Source organism: Alternaria novae-zelandiae, assembly GCF_023758075.1.
Source record: "Alternaria novae-zelandiae strain BMP 2774 chromosome Unknown scaffold_8, whole genome shotgun sequence".
NCBI classification, from domain to species: Eukaryota; Fungi; Ascomycota; class Dothideomycetes; order Pleosporales; family Pleosporaceae; genus Alternaria; species Alternaria novae-zelandiae.
Window position 1 is genome coordinate 754,903 of NW_026056968.1, and position 27,417 is coordinate 782,319.

At 51.9% G+C, this 27,417-nt stretch overlaps 9 protein-coding genes across 9 annotated transcripts; 5 read left to right on the forward strand and 4 right to left on the reverse strand.

Moving 5' to 3' along the window:
- Positions 1–304: 304 nt before the first annotated feature.
- On the reverse strand, positions 305–4,627 carry J4E88_004733 (uncharacterized protein; the record flags this gene model as incomplete). The annotated part of the gene is made up of 1 exon (XM_049398377.1): positions 305–4,627. The coding sequence occupies one exon, from the start codon at positions 4,625–4,627 to the stop codon at positions 305–307; it is 4,323 nt and encodes a 1,440-aa protein (XP_049255938.1).
- A 1,081-nt stretch (positions 4,628–5,708) lies between these two features.
- On the reverse strand, positions 5,709–6,328 carry J4E88_004734 (uncharacterized protein; the record flags this gene model as incomplete). The annotated part of the gene is made up of 2 exons (XM_049398378.1): positions 5,709–6,150; positions 6,237–6,328. The coding sequence occupies 2 exons, from the start codon at positions 6,326–6,328 to the stop codon at positions 5,709–5,711; spliced, it is 534 nt and encodes a 177-aa protein (XP_049255939.1).
- Positions 6,329–7,131: 803 nt separating this feature from the next.
- J4E88_004735 (uncharacterized protein) lies at positions 7,132–8,497 on the forward strand (the record flags this gene model as incomplete). Its single annotated transcript, XM_049398379.1, has 5 exons — positions 7,132–7,459; positions 7,521–7,626; positions 7,795–8,094; positions 8,152–8,290; positions 8,348–8,497. The coding sequence occupies 5 exons, from the start codon at positions 7,132–7,134 to the stop codon at positions 8,495–8,497; spliced, it is 1,023 nt and encodes a 340-aa protein (XP_049255940.1).
- Positions 8,498–9,496: 999 nt separating this feature from the next.
- On the forward strand, positions 9,497–9,844 carry J4E88_004736 (uncharacterized protein; the record flags this gene model as incomplete). Its single annotated transcript, XM_049398380.1, has 2 exons — positions 9,497–9,683; positions 9,744–9,844. The coding sequence occupies 2 exons, from the start codon at positions 9,497–9,499 to the stop codon at positions 9,842–9,844; spliced, it is 288 nt and encodes a 95-aa protein (XP_049255941.1).
- Positions 9,845–13,915: 4,071 nt separating this feature from the next.
- Positions 13,916–15,384, forward strand: J4E88_004737 (uncharacterized protein; the record flags this gene model as incomplete). Its single annotated transcript, XM_049398381.1, has 3 exons — positions 13,916–14,422; positions 14,483–14,929; positions 14,980–15,384. The coding sequence occupies 3 exons, from the start codon at positions 13,916–13,918 to the stop codon at positions 15,382–15,384; spliced, it is 1,359 nt and encodes a 452-aa protein (XP_049255942.1).
- A 2,973-nt stretch (positions 15,385–18,357) lies between these two features.
- J4E88_004738 (uncharacterized protein) lies at positions 18,358–20,079 on the forward strand (the record flags this gene model as incomplete). Its single annotated transcript, XM_049398382.1, has 3 exons — positions 18,358–18,537; positions 18,593–18,979; positions 19,030–20,079. The coding sequence occupies 3 exons, from the start codon at positions 18,358–18,360 to the stop codon at positions 20,077–20,079; spliced, it is 1,617 nt and encodes a 538-aa protein (XP_049255943.1).
- A 373-nt stretch (positions 20,080–20,452) lies between these two features.
- J4E88_004739 (uncharacterized protein) lies at positions 20,453–21,044 on the reverse strand (the record flags this gene model as incomplete). Its single annotated transcript, XM_049398383.1, has 2 exons — positions 20,453–20,858; positions 20,911–21,044. The coding sequence occupies 2 exons, from the start codon at positions 21,042–21,044 to the stop codon at positions 20,453–20,455; spliced, it is 540 nt and encodes a 179-aa protein (XP_049255944.1).
- Positions 21,045–23,287: 2,243 nt separating this feature from the next.
- J4E88_004740 (uncharacterized protein) lies at positions 23,288–23,932 on the forward strand (the record flags this gene model as incomplete). The annotated part of the gene is made up of 1 exon (XM_049398384.1): positions 23,288–23,932. The coding sequence occupies one exon, from the start codon at positions 23,288–23,290 to the stop codon at positions 23,930–23,932; it is 645 nt and encodes a 214-aa protein (XP_049255945.1).
- A 295-nt stretch (positions 23,933–24,227) lies between these two features.
- On the reverse strand, positions 24,228–27,366 carry J4E88_004741 (uncharacterized protein; the record flags this gene model as incomplete). Its single annotated transcript, XM_049398385.1, has 3 exons — positions 24,228–26,352; positions 26,400–27,183; positions 27,282–27,366. The coding sequence occupies 3 exons, from the start codon at positions 27,364–27,366 to the stop codon at positions 24,228–24,230; spliced, it is 2,994 nt and encodes a 997-aa protein (XP_049255946.1).
- Between the last annotated feature and the right edge of the window lie 51 nt (positions 27,367–27,417).

Here is a 27,417-nt window from a genome sequence, read left to right on the forward strand (position 1 = left end):
TACGAGGCTTTTGATTATTTGCATGATGTCTCAACGCCGGGAAGGTAGTAAAAAAGCTCTCGTACTGTGTATGCTACGCTAGCTGGACAATCGTCGACAGAATGGACAAGGAAAAAGAAAAAGAGTCGGGCCTTGCGCCGCGCTATGTGACATCCGAAAAGTGAAGCTGGTGATGGTACATGTATCCGAAACGCCTCCTGCACGTGAATTCGTGCTACATGTGTGCATGTGCCATGTCAAGCGCCTAAAACCATCATCTAAGGAGGAGACCTTAGAACCATAAAATCAAAACCAACAAAGACGTTTACTCCTCAATGAGAGCGCCTAAGATCAAACTCTGAATGACAAACTCCGCGCACGTAATCTTTACCTTATGCCCGTTCACTTCCCCTTTGACGAGAAGCTCTTCTTGCACTTCAGTCTCATCCCTCTTCCTTTTCTTGGCCTTCTTAGTCTTGCCATTGGCGACAGGCTTCTCGGTACCGAGCAGCATTGCGGCAGCCTCTGCAACACCGCCTTCGCCGTTGTCCACATATACCCAGTCCCACTTGCCGCTAGTGAGCATATCGGATGCGCTCACAAGATCGGCGCAGCGACCGACTGTAGCAGACCCCAGAGCGTGGGAGAGGAATACGAATGGTTGTCGCTTTTCAACTTCCTTCTTCGATTTGCCGGTGATAAGAAGGACACTCTGGCCTTGGAAGAGAAGATCACGATCTTGTATGATTTGGGCGAAGGAGACGTCCTCGCCAGCCGGGTCGTAAGGAGCCATTGTACGGGATCGCACGACACCGTTCGGATCGAGGAACTTGGAAACACCAGCGGGCAGAAGGTATCGCGTAAAGGGCGCAGCGCGAGATGCGTTCAGCGAGTCATGAATCCAGCGAAGATGCAGACACGGAACATTGAGGGCGAGTGCTTGAATGTACTTGGTGCTGCGAGAGTGAGAATCAGAGATGAGAGCGACGAAGCCCAGGTCTCTGTATGCTTGCTTGAGCACCAGTGCAGCAGACCCCTCGATAGTAGAGGCCGATCTACGACGGCTCTGAGATGATGTTGGTGCCTCACTGGGCTGCTCACTCTCAAAAAGCTCGTGAAAACCTTGTTCTAGGACTTGTCCGCCGTTGCTCTTGATTTGCCTAGCAACAACCTCTTTGTCCACGTCTGCTGCAGTAGAAGTAAGAACAAAAGCCATGTTCGCAAACACGCCACTGCCGGATCGGGCGGTAGATGCCACAGACGCGGCACGTGTGGTAACGTCTTTCAGCAGTGATGGTACTCCTGTTCCTCGTCGGCTGAAAGAGGGTGTTGTGAATGGATCAGCAACAGGAGTGCCGAAATGAGAAGCTGGCTTGGCTGGCGTGATGGCTGCAGAGAAGTTGAAGGATCGATCGCGAAGTCGCTTCCAGAGTGAAGCGGTTAGGTAGATCTTACCCACAGGCACGGATATGTGCTCCGCTGGCTGCATTGCTTTAGCTTTGGGCAAGCTCTCCCGGGCGCGTTCTTCCAGAACAACTGTCGTATATCCGCGTTGGTCAGTAATGGGAAACTCTGCACCACTGAGGTCATCGATCCTGTCCTTGAAATCGATAACGACATAAACGTTCTTCTTCATACCGGGTTCATCAACCTTGACTTGATCACCCCTACGGAGACTCAGAGCACGGACATGCACTGCATCCATTGACGTAATGTTTTCATAGTCGAAGCGGATCTGCAACTGACGGGCAGTGGCCTGACCGATGCATGTGGCAGGATAGTAATGGCTGCCTGGCCAGGACGCGAAGACCCTGTTTGGCACAATGATTTCCCCTGGTGGGGTTGTGACACGTTGCGACGGAGTTTCTAGTGGCATCTCGGCGTTGGTCGAATGGGGTGCGGAGCTGATGGGCTCATCCGGCTCAACAGCAGCGTCGAGCATCTCGACATCGGCTGGTCTATCGACAACTACTTCCCGAGGCTTCGTAGGAGTGAGTGGAGTACTTTTACGCACCTCCAAAGAAGACTTTGGTTTTGCTGGTGAATTCGCCGGTGAAGACAGGCTCTGCAAGAGTTCTCTGGATACTGGTTTCAACGCGCCCTGCCTCTCCTTCTGGGCTCTACTGGCTTTTGGCAAGATCTTTGACTTTAAAGATGTCGTTCGTTTGTATGGGGCCTGTACCGCTTCTCTTTCCCGCGTAGCGGCCAATGCGCCCTGATCTTCCCGTGCCTGAATTGACGCAGTCGGCGGATTGTCCTCAGGCGCGTGCTGAACCTGCTCGAGACGGGGTGATTTGGGCGGCTCTGTAAGTGCGTCCTTGTCTGTGGTCGGCTTTGGTGGGCTGCGAAAAACACCACGCTTCGCTGTGTATGTAACCTTGCGCCTTTTTGTAGACGGAGGTGCTGGTGAAGTCGGAGCCATGAAGGCATCGCAATCGTCATCCTCAAGACCACTCAACCGTGGCATTTCGATATCTTCTTCTGGTACTGACTGCTGTGTCTCGGGTAGATTGTAAATGTCATCAATAGAATGGATACGATTATCTCCACGGATCACATCGCTTCCATTGTCTTTTGAGCTAACAGGTGCCGCCTTGTTCGGCTCAGACAGGCTATGTTCTTCCTGGGCGGTCTGAAAAGCCTCTGTACTGTTTGTCTCACGGAGTACAGCAGCGTCGTCCCCTGTGGCTTCAGCAGACATGTTATCTGTGAAGAACGTGGGTTGCGTCTCATCGAGTGCGTCAGTCTCTGGGACAGTGTTTTGACGTCGCATGCTCGGTGGCTTGGGTGGCTCCGTAGTCGGATTTTGCCGTGGTAGATCGCCATCGCGGATGCCATCCATAGATTGATCTTGTTCAAAGGTTTCCGGAACTTGCTGGTCGGTTCCCACATCCACTTTGCCGGGTTGGACGAGATCAAGCTCCTCATCAGACTTTTCACCTTGGAGTTCAATTGCAGCGTTGCCCTCGAGCTCCTCATTTGCAAGCGGTAGGTCTTCGTCCTCGTCCATTACGGTGTCTTCTTCAATGGTCGGTGTCGCAGTGTCCCGGTCAGCTGCTCCCTCTACGTACTCGTCGTAGGTGTGCTCATCGTATTCCAGATCGCCTTCTTCTGCTTCTGCGTCTTCGGGTCTCAGGAGTGGAGGGCTGCTGGGTACGCGCTCTTCCCCGTCGGGGATCTCGTTGTCATCCAGGCTAGACTTGGGTGGCATGGGGGGCATTGATGAAGAGATGACCTGACTCGTATATCCGGTCTTAGTGGCCATGGTAGTCTGGTTGATACTGTATTGATTCATCGATGGTGACGATGGAAATCGTAGCGATTTTGGTCGCGGTACACTATCGAAGTCTGCGGTTGCATCTGGTTGCGAGTCCATAACAGCAATTGATTCCTTGCTGCTAGGTGGCTGATTTGTGTCTCGTATAAATCGTTGTGTATTCTCGTTCCGTAGTTGCGACTCGTGCTGCAGCTGCGAGGAAGGAATTGCTTGCTGGGTAGAAGTTCGTGAAGTGCGGTGAGGGTGCGAGGAAGTCTTGGGAACCTGCACACTATTGTCGTTGCTATTACGTCTCACTCCAGTCCGTGCGGTATGGGCCGCATTCTGTGACGACCCGTCGGGCAATTGTTCGGTATTGTAGTCTTTCACCCCGTTCCCCACTATGGGTTGTGACTGCTCGTCCATTGTCTCGTCACCGTCATCCGAACATTCACCATGTTCGCCACCCCGTGAGTTCCTCGACTTGACGGGCGATGGTAAACCGACATCCGGTCCGCGCTTCCTTCCGGATCGCGATACTAATGGTGTTGGCACCGAGATGTGTGACAAGGAGCTGGCAGCCCGGCGATGGGCATGCTCCCTTGCCTTCTGCGCCTTCACTTTCCGAGACAGCTCTTGCCAGCTATCCTGGTCTATGGGCACGCTCTGCTCATCTCCTATAGAAGGCCTCCGCTTCTCCTGCGATTGCTTCATTGTAACGTATTCGGCTCGTGGTTCGCTGGATGATCGTACGATGGGATCAGATTTGGGTGTGTCGGGGCGCATGGCTTTGATGGGGCTGGAGTAGGCGGGAATTGGACTGGAGTGCCGCAAGTGGCTGAAGTTGGGCGAAGGGCGCGTGAAAACCACATCTTCTGCAACACCGCCCACAGCGGGCGAAGTAGGCGCCTGGGTGTTGTTGAAGGCCTGTGTTAGCGAGATATGCTGTAATCCGCCATCGCCTCCATTGTCGAAAGCAGGAAAGAACAGCGAGGGTGAATCAGCGGTGGCAGGCGTAGTGTTTGTCCGCACGGCCGAGCTGAGCGTCTGGCCAGAGTTCCCCCTGTGCCTGTCTGCCAATGCCGGTGTTTGGAACTTGAGAGGACTTGTAGGCGCCATGCTATTCTGCGCATAACCGTCGTCGTCGGCGTCGATTACGGTAGGGCTCGTAGGCGTTGGCATGTGCTGGTCTTGACTCGATGCAACTATGTCCATCTCATCTGTAGGCAGTTCGTCGCCATTATCGTCATCGGAATGGTCGACAAACAGCGATTTAGGAGGATTGGCCTCTTTGGCCTCGCTGGTATATATGCCGCTTGTCCATGTCTTCATCATCTGACTGTCCGGCTGGGTGTCGCCCGGCGCGTCCATCATGTTGAAGCTGTGGTACATCTTGAATACGCTGTCCCCGTGTCTTATATTGCCAGTGATTGTGGGCGCGCTGTGGTGGGTGAGCAAGGCGGCGGGCTTGACATGTTTTGTGGTCGCGGCGCGTCGTGGGGAAAGAGCGCGGTTGAACGGGGAAAGCACGACGGGCAGGTGCAGAGAGACGCAACCCGTGTGCTGGGCCGAGGGCAAGGCTAAAGGAGCGTGGTTGCCTGAGTGTGGGCTCTCAGTCGATGTGGTGAAGCGGAATGGCTTGTCGGTGCAGGCCCGCTGCTTGAGAGCCTGGGAGAGTTGAGATGGGTCCTGGTGTGGCGTCAGTCAACTTGAGCGATCGGCGGCCGGGGTCAACACGCTATCCAGACGCGACGCAGAAGACGAATACTCACATCGTAGAAAAGATCCCCAAGCACCGTGGGAGTTTGCGAGTCCTCCATGGCGAAAGCTCATCTCTGAGTGCACTTCCCAGCAAGGCGCAGATGCTCACTGTCTTTCGTGGTTACTGCAAATCAGCCGTGGCGGCTACGCGCCAATTAACGCGTGGTCCCGTGCCAGTCAGTGACATCTGGACCAAGCGTTGCGCTTCTCTCTTCGCCGCCTTGGGTTTGACAGGCGCATTGGTCCCCGCCTGTATTAGAATGCCATCTTCCATTGCTTACTGACACTGCGTGCCGTGCATTCCTTCTATTCGTCAAGGTCTGTCGGTTGTCCAGATGACATTCCCTCGACTTTCGACATGGTCGTATTCTCATGTCCTCAAATGGTTTGATAGACTGCTGCCGTTCGCGCGCTCGTCTGGAGAAGGGCAATGCCGGTTCTCCACACGCTCAGTAAATCACCGCCACCTGGCTCAGTGCCTGGTCACGAATATGCAAAGAAAGAAATTGTCATTCATTTGACATGTGCTCTGTAGATGTTGCTCGTACTCTTGGTCATCTTCCAAGAAATACACTTCTAATCCTGCGTATCTCTCCTCCTGCAGTCCTTCCGTCTCCTCCTCTACTGTCTCGCTACTCTCCTTCATCGCCACCACCCAGACCGCTTCGTTTCTCTCTTCACCGCCCTACTGACTCCATCTGAGTGCGATCGCTTATCCGAGGAAAGTGTAGTAAAGACCCATGACGACCGTCAATCCGACAGCGGTCCATCCGGTTCGGATGACTTGTTGGTTCTTGAATCCGATACCCACATCCCACGCCAAATGCCTCAGGCCGTTGAAGCTGTGGAAGAAGAACGGGAAAGCAAAGAAGGCCTTCACTCCCATCTTCACAGCCGCGGGCCATGCAGCAACGGCCGCCACCATTGACTGTGTCTCGAGATGCCATCCAGTGTAAGGAGCAATGAGGTAGGCGATACCGAAGAGGTAGAGGGAGCCGGAGAGGGTAATTCCCGTGATGCGGTTGAGCGACGAGGCGTACCAGGTGATTTGCGGCTTGTAGATAGCCAGGTGGGGGGAGACGGGGCGGTAGATGCGCTGCTTCGCGAGGATCTCGGCTGCTTCGGACTGCGAGGCGTGTTCCGTCGCTGCGAGTCTACGTTGTCCATTGTTAGCATACGCGGGCGCATGAGTATAGGCGGTACAGGTGGTGCGAGGAAGCTCGATGCTGCTATGACATACCTCCGCTGGACCATGCGTCCTGCCGGTTGAACCCTCAGACTAGGCGCGGCCGCCCGTCGCAGGCCAAGTTGGAATACCCGCTGCGAAGCCATTGTGCAGTTTCTCTGATGCCAATCGACAGAGCCGTCAGGTGTCGTGTGGTGGTTGTCGACCGTCGATGATGCGCAGTGCCGCCAGCCCAAATCTTCCCGATTCCCGAGGTCCCCCTACCGCCCAATCAGCAGCCCAGCATTACGCGGCTTAGTCACGCACTTGGCGGACACCCGATATTTTCTCGCGCGCGCCCTGCCAACTTCCTTTCCTTCACGAACCTCGATATCGCCGGCAAGGAGCGCTTGACGTGCTGAACTGCGGGAGTGACGGCCTATTTTGTCTGCTGGCGTTATGTCAGTGGATGGGGCTCAGGAGGGATCGGAGAGGGACTGCCTGTATTAATCGCTTGTGTTGACTAAGACTATGTCTGCACGAGTTTCATATCAAGGCTACATATTGTGTTTTTGCGTGAAATTTGTAACCTTTCGATACAGAGGCCTCGATGCATCGCCTGATGCGAAGCTTGCGAAATAATGACATGCGTAATTGCAGCATTGTAGCGTCGAGCTTCCCCACGCTGGCCGACCGATTTGCCCGTCATTTGAAGCGGACACGTGAAGGCGCTGACGGGTAGTTCCTGTCATCTCACTCGTCTTGTGCCTACGATTCCGTCTGAAAATGTAGGCAACAAGGCAACATGGGTGTTCGATAACGCTTGGGTCGAGGCATCGTTACCACGCGCGGTGATTGCAAATTTTCTTCTACTTCAACTTCGTTCCGCTGCCGTCGCAATAACGTGACCTCTTTCGCCCATCGTCACACCTGCAGCAATTACATCAACACACATTGACTGAAGAACCTCATGGCGCCTCTCCGCCAGATCTCTAGCGCCGACGCCGGGCTTCCGGCCGGCTCGTACATCTACAAAATCATCTCCACAGCGTCACGGCAAGATCCTCTTACCTACTCTTTGACCGATCAATTGGCCTGCATATCTTCGGACGACTCGTTGCGTTTTCATAGCGCCGACTTACAACCTGATGGTGTGATCGCAAACGCAAATGAAAACATTACCTGTCTGGAAAGAGCGAACGATGCACCCAGCAATGTTGTCGCAACAGCAGGAAGAGACGGATTGATCAGGTTCTGGGACAAGAGGAGCAAGCAGAAGGTTTTAGAAATACAAAGTCGTGAGTGACTAGATCCTTGCCTAGCTGGATGCGAGGGATGTGAGGCTAACGATCAGCACAGCACACAAGCTTGTCTCAGCACTGGTGTGCGACGCTGAAAAGAACTTCGTTGCTGCTGGTATCGAAAACCCAGAAGACGGACCGACCAGCTCACCGGTCTACATATGGTATATCGCCACAGCCCTCGTCTATTGGTAGCATCAGTATCACTAACCCATCCTTAGGGATCAGCGCAGCCCTGCAGCTCCTCTCCGATCCTACGTAGAGTCTCATACTGACACCGTGACAAACCTTGCTTTGCACCCATCGCACCCAACTCTACTCTTATCATCTAGCACGGACGGCCTAATCAACATCTTCGACACTTCTCAGGCAGATGAAGATGATGCCTTGTACCAAGTTGTGAATCATGGATCAGCCATTGCACATGCAGGCTTCATGTATCCTGGCACAGACATCTATTCAATTGGTACGGACGAGACAGTGAGTTTCTTTGCTCTACAGAGCCAGAAAGAGGAAGAGGAAGAACCGACTCCGAAGGTGTGGGGCGACGTTAGGGAAGGATTAGGATGTGAGTATGTCGTGGATCTGGCATGGGTCGGACAACAGGCCTGTGTTGCTGCAGGAAAGCATAGGTATGTCTTCCATCTGTGGTGTATACCAAAGCGATTATCAGTACTAAGTGGTCACAGCGAGAATCTTCTCAACCTCATACCGATCGATAAAGGTACCAACGAACCTCTGGATTACAGTTTCGATCTCGACAAGAGCATATCCTTCCCAGGCGCCCACGGCGAGGAGATTGTTCGCGATCTCTTCACTGATACTCATGTAGGCACAATCTCATTACAATATGACATGACGTTCTATAGCTGACATGCATGGCAGACAAACACAACATACACATGCGGCGAAGATGGGCACATTCGTGCTTGGAAACCTTCAGAAGAGAGCACCATGGACGTTGGTGAAGGAGCGGGATCAGCGAAGAAGAGACGCAAGGACAAGAAAGAGAAGGCAAGGTTCAAGCCATATTAAGATCCCGCGACTGTACTCTCGCGACTACCTCCGACCAATGTTGACATTGGAAAGAGCAAGTGCATGCGCGCTGTTGTAAGACTAGGTATGTGCCGATACAAATCTGCAGGCACCCACAATCAACACTACTGCACAGTGGTTCTGTATCGAACTAGAACTTCCTTCCGCTCAGAAGCATCGATTTTCTTGCAGTTTAATTAAACTGTGACGACACGTGTGCTAGCCGTGACCTACGAGCGACTCTCCCATGTAGGCCGACTCAAAAAAAAAAATGGCAAAAACCCAGAACTTTTGGAGTTCGTCGATATCATGAGGCGCAATGTACTGTCGACCTCGGGAGGTCACGACTCGCTTGTGGCTCGCCGGCCTCCACGGAAGCTAACGTTTCACCCCAGCCACCCAAACAGCATGACAGTTTCATCCCTCCTTACCCTCCCGCCATCATTCCAACGTCTCGCAAAGCGCCCAGAATGTCTAAGCGACCGTTCCTGTATGATCTGCGTATCGTGATATGCCTTCAAGGGCGCCTGAGCGCCAAGGTATCCATTCTCTTCACGCGCCCGTTTTCGCCATGCTCGAAGCAGGCATGTGGCCGTGTTTTCCAGGCCGACGCGACCGACTGTATTGTTTTGTGTTTGTCTCGTGTGTTTTCTACCGGTGGAACTTTTGCGTTGGATGGGGGAATTGGGGCAGATGCAGGATGCAGTACGGGTGTTGCGGCCAGGGAGAGCAATGCATCGTGAAGTCTTCGCTGGGCCGAGGCCAACATCTACGCCTGCGGAACTTCCTGAGGCATTGTGTATAAGAGGTGCCTGGTACCGCGCCGAACTGTACCCTCATCAGCATCTTCAACCACAGTCTTCTCTACTACTCTCTACTTCGCTCTCTATTCAATTCTATTCCTTCCGCTGGTCGGTTCTTCATTATCAATAATCAGTTAACCACAAACACTATTACCGATACCTTCCAAACCACCAAAAAACCGACTCAACCGCAAAAATGAAGTTCACCATCTCCGCCATTGTCCTCGCTCTCTCTGCCCTCGCCGCTGCCAGGCCTCAAGGCGCCAACGACAACCGTCCCGTTCCCGAAGGCGCGTGCTGTGTTGCAAACACCAGCTTGAAGCAGGATGTGTGCACTGTCAATGGACAGAGCGGCCGATGTGTCCCCGACAGCGTCAACAACTGTGAGTAACCCACATATCATGATCCATAAATGAGCGTTCGGAGCTAATCGCAACACATAGGCGGCGCCCAATTGACCTGCATCGAGGACAGCCGATTGAACTGCGACCCCAACACCCTTGAGAGGGGCCGCCCTCTCTGTCGCCGCATCCAGGGCGCGTAAACTATTGGCGATTGGGTTCGAGTTTGGAGGAACAGTAAATATGTTTATATTATAAAGATCAGTATGAATTGGATTGGACTTAGTAGTGGTAGGAGGAGCTGTGGTATCCAGGTCCGATAGTGATATAGGCTACATCGGCTGACAATGAAGATGCTGTTTCACCTTATTGGTTCTTTCTGGGTGTTTTCGTGACGATCTGCTGTAGTGTTTTTGGACTTTGAGGTTGTGAGAATTTCCGATGAGGCTCTTGACACTCTAGTCTAGTTCACTGGCGTTCTCTTCATGGTCTAGTAGAAACTCGCGACAGATCGATGTAGAACAATCTAGCTGCCAGACTGCCTTGTTTGTAGTTTTTTGAAACAGCGAACAGTATCACTATAAAGCTTCGGGGGTACGTGGATACATGCAAATGCGTTGCATTGTTGCTCAGTTTCAACCGATCTTCAATGCTACCTGGTCACTTGATACACATCTTTTGCTTCGCACACGTGCATTCTGTACAGGTTCCTACCGCTAAATAGAGGCTACGTATCCTTCCTGTTGCGCCTTAGTCCCGACTGTTCAGCCCGTCTATCCAAACGAGAATCAACTCCGCAAATAACAACGATAGCACATCAAGACTTCTGCGCCCACCAGACATGCCCGGTAACTGGATCGATGACCGCATATCGATACGCCTGGATGATGCTCTAGCAGCTGCAGATCGGCATTTGGCAGAAGATAATGAGCCTCAACGGCCTGAGACTGTGCGTGACGAGTTGAAGGAGCTGTTTGGAAGCACTGACCCGAGGAGACTTTCTTATCGGCCGCAACCCCACTCATCTACTTTCGCAGCACCTGAGATGTTGCCTGAACCAATTCCTGAAGAAGAGGATGTTAGCTTCCAGACTCTCATGAGCAACGCAAAACGCGTACTGCCTAACAGAGTTTGGGCAAAGCAGGAAAGACTTGGTAGAGAGCTGACACGCCAAGGCATAAGATTTCTCACATTGATAGATGCTGCGGCCTGTTTACCGAAGAAGCACTGGTCATGGACTGTAAAGGAGGCAGTTAGCACACTATACGCGATCAAGGATCGTTGCGGAGAAGTAATGGAGAGCCTATGGTACCAGAACCTTAGTGACACTGATGGGCTGCACGAGAAGGCCAGAATCCTCCATCTAACACATAACGCTAGAGCTTATGTGTTAGTAGTTCGACTTACCTTCTTTCTCTGCCGTCTGGAAGGCAAGCTCATGGCTGAGGTCGACGCTGATGTGGAACGCAATACTTCGGCTCTCGGCGTACCGCCCAATTTCAACATCTTCGATGAGTTAGAGCAGCTAGAACTACGCATCGAGACGAATCGTGACGAGTGTTTAGAAGCTTTCGAAGATGGCGCTCAAATGGAATGGCGCGGGGAACCGGTCCCGGTCGAAAAGGTATCAGCTCCTATAGAAGGCCTCACTGATGCCGACTGCGCCGTGTGTCAGGACGCGCTTATACCGCCAGGCGTAATCACAGCATGTCGACACAGCTATTGCCGCACTCATTTGGAGCAATGGATCCATGCTGCAAGGGAAAATAGCCATCTATGCTGCATCTGTCGTACGGAACTTTTCCCAAAGCCCAGCTATCGGATTAAAGATCCGGAAGATGGTTGCAACTACCAACATGAGATGGATTGGTGGGATAAGGCGCTGACGAACGTGTGCATCGTGAAGCATTGGGCATTATGGCTAGAGCAAGAGCGACAGCTTCAAATCACGTACGAAAGAGAGACGGTATGAGTGCACTCTGTCTTCGGAGCGACACTGGGAAGCCATAGGAAGGGCCTCTGCGCATGATCCGGCGTCGGAAGCCCAGGTTTTGTCTTCATGGTTTGACCGAAGATGATCTGAAGTAGAACAGACTTTTGATAGGAGCATCTGTCAAGGCCGAAATAGTTCATGTAGCAGAGTCGGTATGCTTGATGACATGGTTAATGAAGCTGAATAGTCGGGAATGGGTCTGTGCCTACGGTGTTGCGAGAAGGACCGAACATGATATGCCGTTCGTCGACTAGAAGTTTCCACGTCTCGGCGGTGCTTTCATTGAAACCCGAATGAGTGCAGAGTAGCGAATGCGCAGGAAGTTCCTACGGGTGTTGGTTTGGCAGCTGTACACCTGCATTCTTTAACGCGTCAGGCTCGCGTTCGTATGACGTCATCGACAGCGATAGCCCGCCGGTCACCCGGTATCCCTACGTAAGGTATCCCTAGGTGAAACGCCAACGGTGCTAGAACTTGGAGGGATCATGTGAAATGACAGCTAGGCAGGAGGCTCGTCTGTTAGAGCAAGGAGGAATGAGTGTTGATGAGATTGTTCTCTATACATTCATGGATGGGGTGCATTGCAGGGTTTCTGGTAGCGCCAGGGGCTAATCGATAAGCGTCACCTCGGGAACGCGACACTTATTTCTTTACCGTACCTGCTTCACACGAGGGCGGTCCCACATTCACATCTGGTTCAGCGTGCGCTCGTGCAGGACATTACTGACATAACGGCTTCATTCCCGCTCTCCACCCCAACATTGAATGCTCGAGCAAAGTTGTAAATCTCCTGCAAAGCGACGTCGAAAAGCACCCTTGCAACGATAAAGTCATGTTTTCGTCAACGTCTTCTTTGTTCAATAATGCGGATGTCGGCGGCCGCACGAAGAGAACAGAGACAGGATACCCAGTGACCGTGGACGGAATTGGAGCCGAGCCTATAGAGTAAGTTGCGTCTAGCACAGTATCATCACTTTAAGTCAACATAATTAACAGCGACCTAGCTTGAGCGAGGAGTTCTGCAATGTTAGTCTACCGAATGTACTTTTCTTTTTGCAGGTTGTTAACAGTGACAGGAGCTTTGCTCGGATGCACCGCTCGATTCTACAGGCCGTTTTCACGATCGTAACGCTGTCATCGAGAAGTTGCAGCGAATGAGACCAGACTTTGATTCCACGTCTACGAATTTGGCCGTGTTGAAGTATGTTCCTAAAATTGGTCTAGGTGGTGATCAGGCTAACACATGAGTAGTATCGAGAAGATAAATATTGAGAGACGCTCAAAGCCGTGCGCACAACCACCGACAGCCGAGCAAAACGATGAGCAGATTTCAGGCTTAGTTACTCCACCAGCGGATGGTAGCTCCAATGCCTCCTCATCAGGCTCATCGTCAAATGACTCGGAACATACCGAATCAGATTTCGTCTCTGCTCAAGGGGACGACGAAGCAACAGTTGCGCAAAGCCTTATCACTGAATCCAACATGGGGAGCGTTGTTAGCACACCAGTATCGAGTTCGAAGTCAAACTCTCAGAATGAGGCATCGCTGTCTATCGTCTCACCAGAAAGAGCACAGAAGGCAGCTTCGTCGCAGCTTCCACCGTTGACTCTTCCCCCAGGTGGGTTTGGGGCATCTGATAAGTTATTCGTATCCGGAAACTACGATTTCACATTCACTCAGCCTTTCGAGCCCTCGAAACCAAGCTCGACCACAACGAATCGTAAATCTTCTTTGAAAGAACATACAAATCCGGACGCCACCAGGTCAGAGTCATCAGCGCAGGATGCTGCACCGAAGCTGTCACCACCTCCCTACCCTTCAGCATCATCGTCACATGCTAGGCCTACAAACACACTCGCTGCATCTAGCGAATTGGTTCTCCCTAAACCTGCGCAAGATCAGCCCTCAGCAACTGTCACCGAAGAGAATAAGCCCCAGATTCGCCACGCTCCATTACAGAGCGTTCCGGGCCCGAACTCACGACCGATTGCAGCTTTACCGACCAGAAGAAAACCAGCAACACTCACAACATCTGGAAATACTGCATCGCAAGCGCCAGCGACGCAGTTGCCGGTCTCCTCATCCTCTATATCCCGCACATCAGCAAAGGCCCCCACGATACAAACACCAGCATCGCAAGTTTCGGCAACTGTACCAAAGCAATCGGGGCCTGCATCTTCATTGCCGTCACAAGCCCTCCCTAAGACAGCATCTTCAGTCCCAAATAATGGTACTGCAGGGAGTAATCGCCCAGTCTCAGCATCCGGCCAAGGAGTTCGCATGGCTCAGTCATCCCGCTCATTACCGCTACCCGCGAAAAGTGATCGACAGGATTTTGAATTGGATCTCAGTCTTATGGACAGTCTCGTTCCTAACAAGTTCCAATCCGATAACGCTGATGCGACTATTGAAGGTGTTATGAGAGATATCAAGCACGCGCCGTTGCTATCGGCCCCTGTGGTCGCTCAGCACGTGAAAGACTTGGTCCCGCAATTCGGCTTCATCGGTAATCACCGGGACGAAGCGGGACATGCCGTTAAGCTGTTCTACAACACCAATGTGCCTTTGTCCGCATTCATATGCGGTGTTCAAGGAAGTGGTAAGAGTCATACTACAGCTTGCTTGCTCGAAAATGCTTTGATTCCATCCAAGAACCTCGGCCGTTTGGAAGCGCCTGCTTCTGCATTAGTCTTCAGCTATGGAAGTTGGAGCACTGGCGGAGCAGGTTTCAGCGTCAGTGAAGCTGTGCATCTGGCTCGTGCGCAGCCCGAATATCCTGGCCAAAACGTACGAAGAATCACTGTGTTGGTTTCCGCACACAATGGAGCGATCAGAAGCTGTTACGAGGATCCCTCTCGTAACATCCGCGTGATTCCATTCAGACTCAACGCCCGGGCTCTCGACATCACCGGTTTGCGTGCACTGATGGGTATTGGAGATAAGAGCCCCCCACTCTACATGGGCCAGGTCGAAATGGTACTCATGAAAATGTCATCCGCGAGCAAAGATGGACGACTCGACTACAAGTTGTTCACCAAAGAAGTTAAGCGGATAGATCTAAACGATGCACAATCGCAAGCCTTGAAACAACGTTTAGCGATGCTTGAGTCCTTCCTCGATCTGGACGGCAAGGCGGCGGAGCCAGAGTTTCTTCCAGGCGAGATGATTATCATGGATCTGTCCGATGCTTTCATGTCATCGAGCACAGCCTGTGTTCTCTTCAAGCTGGGCTTGGACCGCTTTCTGGAATCTCCTGTCAAGAGTAAGATGGTAGTGTTGGACGAAGCGCACAAGGTATAGTATTTTGGTCCTCGTTCAACAAGCTCTTGCTAACACAATGCTAGTACATGTCCGATAGTCCAGGATCCAAATTTCTCGCAGACAGTCTCGACCACACGATCCGCTTCCAGCGGCACTTGGGTACCCGTATGATCATTTCTACTCAAGAACCGACCGCGTCCACAGATCTTATTGCGCTTTGCAACATGACCGTCATTCATCGCTTTACGAGCCCTACCTGGTATGCCGCACTCAAGAGACATGTCAGCGCCCTTGACAGCAACGACGACAAGGCTCTCATGCAGCGGATCGAGGGATTGGAAACCGGAGAAGCGCTTGTGTACTGTCCGAGCACTGTACTCGCGAAGAATGACGACGGAAGTTTAGAAAAGGCTACGGGCCAACTGCTTAAGATCAACATTCGGAAAAGGATAACGGAAGACGGTGGCGAGTCGATCATGGCCGTGTGATTAGTTGCGTATTTTCTATAGTTGTACTAGCGTAGTTCAGACATGGCTTCCTGCCGTTTTGAGCGTTTTGTGTAATTGTGGGCATGTTTCACAGAGATCACGGTCAGAATAGGGCGTGGAGGTTTTGAACGGCATGCTAGTTGTACCTCTATTGCCTTTTAATGGCGAGCCGTGCTACAAGTAACATTTTTACTCCCGGTGGGCGATTCAACGGCCCATGATCCACCGGTACTGTTACGTTTGGAATCGTGACTTGAGATCTCATCGTCTTGATGAACAGTAGTCTTAACCACGATACGCCCGGCATTCTTCGCAAGTTCCTCCTGGCTGCTATACGCATCAACCCAAAAGAGATCTCGATTATCACCTTGCGGTCGTATCGATGAGCTGACTATAATCTTCATTCTTATATTGTCGGACGCTTGTTTGACATAGCCTTGCGCGTTATAGGACGGCTTCGACGCGTTCGAGCGTTTGCGGACCAGTATCGCGAAGGCGGGTGAACATCCGATGATGACAGCTAGAGATATTGTTAGTACAGATTACATTTTCCAGGCCTCCAAACAGAGCATACCCATAGCACACTCTACAACAGTCCAAAGCAACAACCACTTAGGCTCAGGTGTAGTCGCTCTGCCACGACCGTCGACTCCGAGTTGTACAACACGAAGCGTGGCGAAAGCGATACATATGAAGCCGCTGCCAAACAGCACGAAGACGCCAATCTTCTGCTTACGTGGTAGTTGGAGATTCCAAGTCAGTCGGATTGGTAGAAACATTACTGTCGCCGATCAGTATCGCTTAGTGTAATGCTCGAGGCTCATTCAACATACTCGCGAAGTCGGTAGCGACGTCTACCGAGTATGCAAAATAAAGACTGAAAATGATTCTGTCGTTCTCGTTTGGGGTGCCAACGCATCTGCCTTGCGCATATTTGGTCTTCAGATTGTCGCACGTAAAAATGCTGCTGAAAACACTGCCAATCCATGACTTTCGGAAGTAAGCCTTTGCATCTTGGGCACGAGACCAATGTGAGAAGAATGACTTACGATCATACAAAACGAGACGATAGCCCACCATATCTTCTTGTATACACCAGGAAGACCGGTCAGCAATTTACGGTAGAGTGTCAACAAAGACATCTTAACCGAAAGAAGAAGTGTGTAGAAGCACATCTGGCCTGCTACAATGAATCTTATCATAGCCGCGGTATCTTCTATGATTGTCGCGTAGGGTTCGGCCAGGCCTCCCAGGACTGCGAACACCCGGAACATAGGCCAAACTGCCATCAGATAGCATGTCCACATTGAGACGAATAAAGCGAAAGCAAAGTAGATGAAGAAGTCCGAGAGGTCGAATGATCGACGTTTCAAAACTTGGAGTGTGATGCGAGAGAACACAATCGTTGATGTCAGGACGAGCATGGCGGCGTTTGCACGCACCAGCTCGTCCCTCGTGATAGGTGTCTTTGAGGGTGCGGACATTCGAGTTGATGAGAAATCAATAACCAAACGGATTTACAGGTCCTGGAAAGCATCGTTCGAGTCGAAATACAAATGTCGGGGGTTCTTGGAAGACTTGGAAGGCTCTGCGGCGTGGTTCCCAGGTCCCTGGGACAGCCAGCATGAGGTATCAATGGTACCTGATGATGTACGTTGACCCAAACTGACAAGTGGACTCCTTCCTCAAGGATGCTGAGTGTCACAGACAAACCCTGTCCATGTTTGGGCTTGCCGTCCCAAGCATCCTACGTCGTATGTAACCGAAAATACGATGCGATCTAGAACGCAGGATTCCAGGCTCATAAACAAAAGTTTCCTTAGGCTAACACCGGGAGGGTAGGCCGAATTAGGCTGGTAGAAGAGATTGCTGCGGCTTGTTGCATTGTCCCCGTGTGGGCCCTGAGAGCGACCGTATTGAGCGTATGTAATGAGGATTGTACCGCGTATCTGTGTAGGGCTTCCGACCGGTGGCGGCCTTTCATTTTGCGCTCAACGCATGAAGGAAGCGAGAAAAACTTCCCCAGAAAGGTAATATGTCCTGGCGGATGGGATGACACTTGCGATGGCGTGTCTGGGTACTCATTAACCAGATTGCTGGATCTCTATTGTGGATTCTATTGGCTACCTGGCGTCCAAAATCATATACTGCAGATGTAGAGTGCGGGCCCATCTGGGCATGAATCCATTGAAGCGGGAACCTAAGGAACTCAGGATCGTTGCGAGGAAAGAGAAGCAGCTAAGTGGTGCCGTTCATCAGTTGCTATTCCGGCAGCTGACCAGTTGATGCATCGTTGATAATGCCTTCAGATAGATGGTGACGCGATACAGGCATGGGATCGTGGTGCCGACAACGTCGTCCATCCTCGGACGGCAGGCTGCCGCCTCGCCGGCCAAGCGCCGCTTGGCGTTCAGGGTCCCGCATGTGCACCTACCTGCGCCAAATGCCGCACCCGTGCGCCAGCCGACCGACTGCCCGCGTGAGTCCGCCCGCATCATCCGCCATATCGCTACCAGATCTCGCCGAAGAGGTTGGTTCGTCGATTAGTGGACACCATTCTCTCTTGTCACGGTATGTAGTAGGATGGGTGCCAGCGCAATGACACAGGTAGATACGGCAGAAGCAGTCGGGTCTGCCGCCGCAATATAATCTATGCAAGCGAGCCGTAGGTACAGTAAGGGCTCCCTTCCCGCAGGAAGGTTTACTCCGCCGCGTCCCAAGCTCGAACTTTGCCACCGCCGCACGTGTGCTAAGCTTCGCATGTGACAACCCTAGTATTGAGCCATTCACAGCCAGCAACGCAGTCATGGAACCACAAGCGAGATGAACCGCGCATGCACCTGGGCACGACGTGCCAATTATGGTCCGCGGAAGATCTTCCAGTACAGAATGATAAATTGAACTAATACTACACCGCATTCTGGCATCTCGAGCACGCCCAGCATCGTTCATTCTTTACGCACAACGTCCAAGATGAAGACCTTTCTTTCGCTTAGCACCATCGTGGCAGCCGTTTCAGCCCAGAATGGAATCTTTGAACCCGCAGACTTCAACATAACGGAAGCCTTGATATCCAACGGCGTCAACGTCTCAGCTATTCCTGAGCTCTCTGGTCTGGTGGAAAGAACTGCATCAAGCGGTTGCTCTATTGCTGTATGTTTTGAACCGAACACTTCGCTCATAATCTAGAGTACTGACTGCTTCCCAGTGTTCCTCCCTGAAGCTGATCTATGGCGGCGACAAGCTCCTGTCTGAGGAGACGTCCGCGTATGACGCCTTTACTGGCAGTTATTGGAGCATTCAACAGGGAACCGTGAACCCGAGATGTGTCTTTAAGCCATCTAACACGATCGAAGTGTCTTCGCTAGTTCTTCTCTCTCGCCTAACGCAGTGCCCTTTCGCTGTAAAAGGTGGTGGCCATGCTGCTTTTGCCGGAGCGTCGAGTATTGACGGCGGTATCACCGTCTCGATGGAGCGTTTCAATCAAGTCGCAGTGTCGAATGACAAGAAGTATGCCAACGTTGGAGCCGGAACTCGCTGGGTCGATGTCTACAAGGGTGTCGAGAAATCTGGTGTCAGTGTTGTTGGAGGCAGAGTAGGTTCTTTACATTCACGTGTGGGATACAAAGGCTAAAATGGTTTTAGATGGCTCCAGTCGGTGTTCCGGGACTCGTTCTTGGTGGCGGGATCTCGTTCTTCTCGAACAAGCTGGGATGGGCATGCGACAACGTTGCTAGCTATGAGGTTGTGACTGCGTCTGGTCTCGTTGTCACCGCAAGCCCAACTCAGTTCGCTGATCTGTACTGGGCTCTTCGCGGTGGCGGTAACAACTTTGGTATAGTTACTAACTTCAAGCTCAACGCCTTTCCCCTTGGCAAGATGTGGGGTGGCCAGCGCATTTTCACAGAGAATAACTTCCCAGCCGTCCTCGATGCTATCTACAAATTCGCTACTGTCGGCTCTTCGAAGGATACCGACGCTGCCGAGATCGTATCATTTGGCAACTACCCAGGGATGGGCAAGATCGCGATCGTTCAGACTCATTACGCCCAGCCCATTGCCAATGCCTCTGTCTTTGATGATATCAACGCTCTTACGCCTGTCATGGACGACACGGGAATTGGCTACCTCAGCGACCTTACTATAAAGATGAATGGTGGATCACCGAACGACACACTCGGCTCCCTCCAAACCCAATGGGATGCCACATTCAAGGTCGATCGCGAGCTATTCAGCTTCCTCGTGAACACCTTCTACAGCCTCATCCCAGGCGTACAAGATCTTCAAGGCGCATTCCCAACAATCTCAATCCAGGCTATCACTGAAGGCCAATTGAAGGGTATGCAGAAGAACGGTGGCAACGCCCTTGGTCTTACGCCCGCTAAAGGCCCTATCTTTATCATGAACATGAGTGCATCATTCGCCAACGCAGCTGATGAAGCAACTATCTTGAAGTTCCTATCTACGATCATCAAGAAGGTCAAGGCAGAGGCAAAAGCCAAAGGCGTGGACAATGACTACATCTACATGAACTACGCCTCCCAATTCATGGATCCGATCGCTAGTTACGGAGCGGCGAATGTTGAGAGACTGGTCGGTGTGAGCAAAAAGTACGACCCCGCTCAAGTCTTCCAGAACTTGCATCCCGGCCATTTCAAATTGAGCAAGGGAGCCCCGAATCCGAACATGCCATAAGAGCTTTAGTGTTGCGAAGCTCCATCTCAAAAGTAACCCTCAAAATCTTAATACATCACTATACATCGTATTCGGCTCATTGCACTAGGTGACCTCCAACTTTGACACTTTTGTGATACCGTTGGATTGCTTTATCAGCGGTGGATGAAGAGATGAACACCTTCACATATCGGAGCGACGAGCTCTTGGTCAACATTTGCTAATTAACCGATCATGTATGTGAGAATATGCCGCCTGTATTTGGAAGATCCATTCGACAGGACATCGTCTCTGCGGATGCGATATGCAAGAAGTTTACGGCATGGGACTCGAACAAGTCGCCGAGTCCCGTTGCATGTTTCAGGTTCACTGACTGCTGAACTAACGAAAGCAATCAGCTATTGAACCAGTCAACACCCCTAACCATCTTATCACATATGTAGCCAGTGACAAGCGCATATGTCCCCTTATGCAAAATGTCAATGACCTGCTCGTTGATCGGCCACGTCCACGGAACCATTGACACATTTGCCGTGGTCTCCACCAATTGATCCAGCATGATGCGAATACCGGTGTGCATGAAGACAGCGACCGGCCCGATGACGCCGTAGTACGACATGACCGCTCTGAAAGGTCCAGCAAGCATGCCCATACCGAAATGATGAGCATGGTTCAACAGGAACGTGTGGCGCTGGTAAAATTCTGGCGAGACACCCATGTGGTTGCCCATCGTTCGCGCAGGTACGTAGGAGTCTGGACGGCCTGTGAAGAACTGTTCGACTTTGTTCGATCCTGACATGCTGGAGAGAGTCAGGCGTTTGCAGATAGAAGATTAGGTGGCGACTGTCTTACACTAAGGCCCCTACGAAGCCGGCTCCGATACCGATAGCGACCGCGCGACCAAACCCGACCTGCGGAAACTTTGGAAAGCTCGATTTCGCATCTGGATACGAGACCGTGCCGGTCGCGGTGTGGTATTGAGGCATGGCGACTAGAATTTGATTGGCAATAAGAGGAAGGTAAAGGCTATTTGGAGGATTTTGAAGTGAAGAAGGTGGATATTAACCCTTCGTATTGTCTGGTTTAAGTATTTGACGTGGGTGCTGCGACACGGGGTCGTCGTGAGTGACCAATAATTGCGTTCAGCTTCGTTCATCTTGACGTCACGCATTATCAAATGTCCATATTACGCGAATTCCCTCCAAAGCATACTTGGTGACACGTTATCCGGTTAATCAGCAATGAACATAGTGTCCCGAGGAATGGTATCGTAAAATTATTATCCCGAGCAGTGTGTCATGTTGAACGTGACGTCTTCGTCTCTTCTTAAATCTACCGCAACACATCCGGCGAAGCCCAGCGCATACACGCGATCTAGAACCACTTGGTCAGACTATGTGAACGTCTACTGCAAGGGTTCAGAGTGACTCTGAAAATGGTACTGTATGGTTTGGCTTTTAAGACCATATGGGACGATGGTAAGTATCAGAGACAAGCGTCACGAACTCTAATCAGCAACGGGAAGATTGTTTGATATTACCTATACACTGACATTGGGAACATCTCAAAAGAGTAGAAACGTTGAGGAATGTGTAAAACGTGGCAAGAAAGAGAAGTGTCTAATATGCTTAGGGTGTGGATTTCGTTACCGTATGGCTTTAAGATCATGGTATATTTGGAGTAGTAAACCACTCCAAGCACATGTTCTGGAGTAACGTGTACATGAAGATCACCCAGCCCGATTGGTATAGACCAATGACCTTCCACCTCGCCACGCCGTCCGAAACGGCCGCTAACCTGCCCAGGTGCCCCTGATTTCTGGACCTCACACGTCGGTACGCATTCCCATTCTCGTTTTCAGCTCCGTAATGGTGCTGAGATGTTTTTTGATGGCCTCTTTTGCACGTTCGGAATTTTCTGCTGTGATGACACCCGGAACTGCATGTTCACGTGTAGCTCTCTGTATATCCTCGCCATCCTTAAACGCATCCAGGATCCTGTTCTGAATTTCTTTCTCTTCCGCATCATGCTCTCTTTTGCGCGTTTCGGCCTGTTTCTTTCCCCAAGTAGCATCCTTGATAGAATTCTTGATTCTCTCCGGGCTCGATGGTCGAGGCACGATATGCTTGTCGATATCGCTTTTCAGCGTTTCGAGGGTTCGTCCGAGTTTTTCTTGACCTCTATCAGCTTCATTAAACCGTTGCTTTCGGGTATAATCGTCCATGATGTAGTGGATTTGAGTATTGATCGATACGTCGGTTTTCTTGTTTGCGGATATGCGTTGTCGCTATCGATTCGAGAAGGTAGTAATGCTTGTTGGAAGTGATTCGTATGAACGAGAGCTGTCTATCTGTACTGATGTTATGGTATTAGTATAAGGATACAAACTCACTGAAGTTTTTATAGTGCTCTCCAGTCATCACTTCTCTCGCAGTCATAGTAGCAGTCACCTAGGTCGTGTGTTTTGACTGTTCTCGCTCGAGCGGGCTGAGAAAGGAACGTGCCAGTAGCGTGATTGAGTTGCCGGATGTGTAATAGAGACACTGAGTCTGCAGGGGTTGCACAGTGAAGAAACGGTCTGGTCATTGTTCTCACCACCCATCATCGCATGGTGTTATTGCGATAGCCGTTGCGCCATCAGAGAAACACTGAGCTCATACCTTCATAAAGAGCCGAGACTCAGTATGTTGGTACGTCGGTTGGGTCACCGTGCGACGTCTATTTCTTTGACACGGTTCTGCGTGGTCATGGCGTCGTGCGACATAGTGCACTTGAGGACGTAAGTAAGGTATGTGCTCTTGACACTAGTCTGCCAGTCAGCCATGATGCGAATAGTACCTGACTCTTTGGCGGACACATTCATAGCTGCGCAGCGTCTTCTCTCACCCCTGCCGATTCATAGTCAAGATAATTCGGTGTCGTGGTCTGATCTCCGTTCACGCGGTACCTCCAGCCATATGTTCATAAGATAAGTGGCATCTATTGCATTGGCCATAGAAGAGTCGACGGTTGGACGAGAGTGTTATGTTCAAGTAACGGGAAGACCTGCCGATAGCAGCCTACAGCGTTGATGTCATCGCATGGGAAGGTGACAAACGCGCTTTCGGCACTAGTACGCGTTGTTCCTATCCAGTTCACTTTCCACTCACTCACCCACCAAGCATCAACAAACAACAGCTTCTGAGCCACCAAAAGCACTCCAACCGCGTCTGCCACAGCCGAGTGCAAGATGTCGTCGTTTCTTGACCTGCCCGCTGAATTGCGCAACCAGGTATACGGTTACATTGCTATACCCCACACAGCACCTCTCTCCTCCTATATCGGGCTCTACCTGTCCAGTCGCCAGATTCGATCTGAAATGGACAGCGAGTGCGCCAAAATATTCCGAGCCTATCTTAAAACCTTCCAGGATCGGCACCAAGATGCCCACCTCGTTATACCTGAGAGTTTCGCGGAAATGCAGCACGTCCGCCTGCACGTTTTACCGACAAGCAACTCAAACCTCGACCGACGGCTCGACAAAGTCACGGCTATCTTCCTACTCCATCTCGCGAGCCTTTCAATTATCTATAGCTTTCCGGAAGACTTGCAGCTCTGGCATGAGGAGGACCATGGTGTGCTTTGGCTTGCCGATGACATTTGGGACCAGCTCAAGACAAGGGTGGTCAACTCTCAGCGGGTCAGAACAGTGTCCTTCTGGGCTTCAGAAGAAGATGCGAAGGGTTTCGTCGATTACTATCCGCACGATGAGTTTGTCCTCGCAAATTGGACCTTTCTATGGGATGTGGGGCTTGACGGTACTCTACATGGCGTGTGGAAAAAGGCAGATGGCAAGGGACGCAGCGAAGTGCCAGCGATTGATACCATGGCTTAGTGTTCGAGCTTGAGATTGGAACGGGTAGCGAATGAGGGTGCATGTTTCGTCATACATGCGATCCGTACAGAACGCACCGATCAGAGCGAGAGGCCGTGGTATTTGCCCGGTCACGAAAGCGTCCGAGCAGGGAGAAAGTGAGCGGCTGAAGCTATACACGCTGATGAAGATGTCTTCATATGCACACGACACGTATTCGTAATCTTAGTTCTATACAGATTGCGTTTCATCTCAGATTCTACGATCCTTTCCCTGTTGCAATGCGCGCTTCTCATACATCTAGACACCCCAGAGCTCAATGTTCATGACCATGATGCTCATGCCCAGCGCCCTTCTCCGCGAAGTCGATCTTCCACCCTTTGGTAATAAACACCCGCGGGTCCCTCACCACCGCATACGCAGCCTTCTTACCCTCGGCAGCATGGAACTCAAGCGGCACAGGCTTCTTCCTCTGCGTCTCCTTCTCACCTTCCTGCATGACGACGACCTCAGACATGTCCTTCCACGCCTTGGGTGCACCGACAATGATGATCTTCTCGACGCGCACCTTCTCCATGGTCTTGAGGTACTTCTCGCACTTGACGGTGCGTTTGTTAGAGTCGAGATTGGAGGAAGTGAGGATCTGGCGAGTGCCGTCGAAGGAGAAGCGGCGGTGGATAAAGGCACCCATCTCGTAGTCGAAGGTCTCGCCATCGTCAACGTACAGAGTACCAGCAGCGTTGCCGTCTTTATCGAGAGCGATGACCAAAGTGAAGGGGTCGTACTTCATGAGTCCAGAGGAACGACGAGGACGGTCGCGGCGTGGGATGACGTGGCCACCCTGCATAAGAAGAGGAATCTTCTCGAGAGGAGCTGGTACAGTGTGGTGCCCAGCGCCGCTGTAAGTGGTGAAGTCAAAGTAGTCATAATAGGGCTGGTCGTCCGCGAGGTAGATAGAGACACTGTCAGCACCCTCCTTTGTGACTGGCTTCGCGAGGAGACCAGTGGAGCCAATGTAGAGTTGGTCGTCAACTTCGAAACCACGTTCGTCGGCAGGGTGGACCCAGAAGTTGGGTCGGATGATAGGGGCACCGGTGGTGTGAGCCTCATGGAAGGCAGTGTACCAGGCAGGTAGGAGTTGGTAACGAAGACGAAGGGCCTGAGTAATGATCTCCGTGTATGGAGAGCCAGCGACGTATGGCTCACGACGACGAGTGTCGATATGAGCGTGACCACGGAAGAATGGGTAGTAGATACCAGCCTGGTACCAGCGAGTCAAGAGTTCCTTACTTGGGTTACCGAAGAAACCTCCAACATCTGCACCACCGAAAGGGAAGCCGGAGATACCCTGGTTGAGGACCATGGGAATGGAAGCCTCAAGATGACTCCACTCAGCCTGGTTATCGCCAGTCCACATGGCAGCCGTGCGCTGACTACCAGAGTAGAAAGCTCGGGTAAGCACGAAGGGACGGCGAATCTCGCCTTTCTTGCGCTCGGTGATGGCTTGGTATGTCGCATTGTGGAAAGTCATACCGTTGATGTTGTGAACATCGCGGTGCTCCCAGTTACCGTGGTGCAAGTTGTCCTTGGGCATAGTTGTCTCAGGGCCGTTGAACACCGAGGGCTCGTTCATGTCGTTCCAAATGAAGGTGTTGTGGGCAGTGCCCTTGAACTTGTCGTAGTTGAACAAGCCCTTCCACCAGTCGATGGCAGCCGGGTTGAAGCAGTCGATCCACATGGATGAGCCAGGCCAGCACCAGCCCTCGTACTGCTTGCCTTCCTTGTTCTTGACAGCGAGGTCCTTCTTCCTCAGCTCGTCGATGATCGGGTAATCGTTCGTATTCTTGATATGAGGGTCGATGATCGCAACAAGCTTCCTGTCACGCTTGTCGAGCTGCTGCTGCATGCCTTCGGGTTTGGGGAAGGTCAGAGGGTCCCAGGTAAAGTACTTCTTCTCTTGTGTGTATTCAATGTCAAGCCAGATGACGTCGTACGGGATGTTGAACTTGTCAAATCTGCGGTCGACGTCCTTAACATCCTCATCGGTGACATAGTTCCATCGGCACTGATGGTAGGCGATGGCGAAGGACTGAGGCATAGCCGTGTAGCCAGTCAGCTCACCATACTGGCGAGTGAGGTCCTGAGGAGTCGGTCCGAGGAAGACGAAGACGTCCAGCAGACCACTCTCCGACATCCAATGCGTCTCAGTATCGGTATGGCCCTCAACACCAAGAGCGAGCGGGTTGGCGGTGTTCCTCTTCTTTGTCACATCGATCCAGGTCTCGGCACCGTTGAGCCAAAAGACACCGACGGTGGAACCCTTGCGATGGGCTAGCATGAACGGGATGGCGCCGTAGAGAGTCATGGGGCTATCCATCTCGTACTCGAAGACGTCGGCGTTATACAGTCGGTATGGCTCGGTGTAGGCATTGTCGCCGCCCCTAGAGATCGTCAGCTAAGTAGATGTATTTGTGTGGATACTGCGCACCTGGTGGTCTTGAGAGATAGCCTTGTCGCGTGCTCTGGGATACCAAAGACGTGCGCATATCCAGGGAATGAAATGTCTAGCGCAACAGCCTCAGGGCCTCTCGGCTTGCTGTCTGTGTTGCCACCAAAGCTCTCGTCCCACCACGTGCTTTCATCCTCTACAGGCTCTTCGGCCTTCTTCTCTTCCTCCTTGACTTCTTCCTCGCCCTCCTTCTTCTCCTCTTGTGGCTTCTCAACCTTGGGTCGCCAGTGTTCGACGTTCATGTAGCCGCGCTCGTTGAACTTGACTTGCGTCTCGCCATCGCGTTGGAACTCGATGCCGAAGGGCGCGTGGCGGATGACGGCTTGGTGCTTGCTGCCCTTGCCGTAGACAACCTTGGTGTAGCCATCTTCCGTCTCGGGGTTGAAAGCAGCGCCCTTGGACGGGTCTAGCCCTCCAACGAGAGTCCATTGCGCCGCCTCGTTGTATCGCTCCTTCCGCGCTTGACTGTCGTGTCGCAGTTGGATGTCGCCCTTGGCCCTCTTCTCTTCGTCAAGAGTAACGCGTGCCACGCCCGACTCGAGGAATGTAACGGTGAGCGGCAAGCGAGCTTTCTCTTCGCCTTCCTTTAGTGTCTTGAGCACGACGGCATCTAATTGGCCATTCTTGAACGTGATTGAGGCAGGGTCGAGGACGTAGGGCGAGGTCCAGGAGCTCGAAGCGGAGACGTCATCGGCGAACTGGCGGTTGCGCTTGCAGAAGCCCGATTGACTGCATGTCTTGAAGTTCTCATGCTTGACCGATACTAATATCCATTAGTAACCTCCTTGTAACTTTGCATGTATGCAGAAAGAATGCCGTCGTGGACTGGAGATATCGGGGGGGGGGAGCTTAGCTACATACCAGCTGGCACGAACAGGCAAGCCAACAGCGCCAACACCAAAATCACAGCCGTCCACCGGGGAGGCTGCTTCCGTAAAGTAATCATGACAGGCAGCTCTCTAATACACAGAAGCCAGCCTGGAATATCATCAGTCAA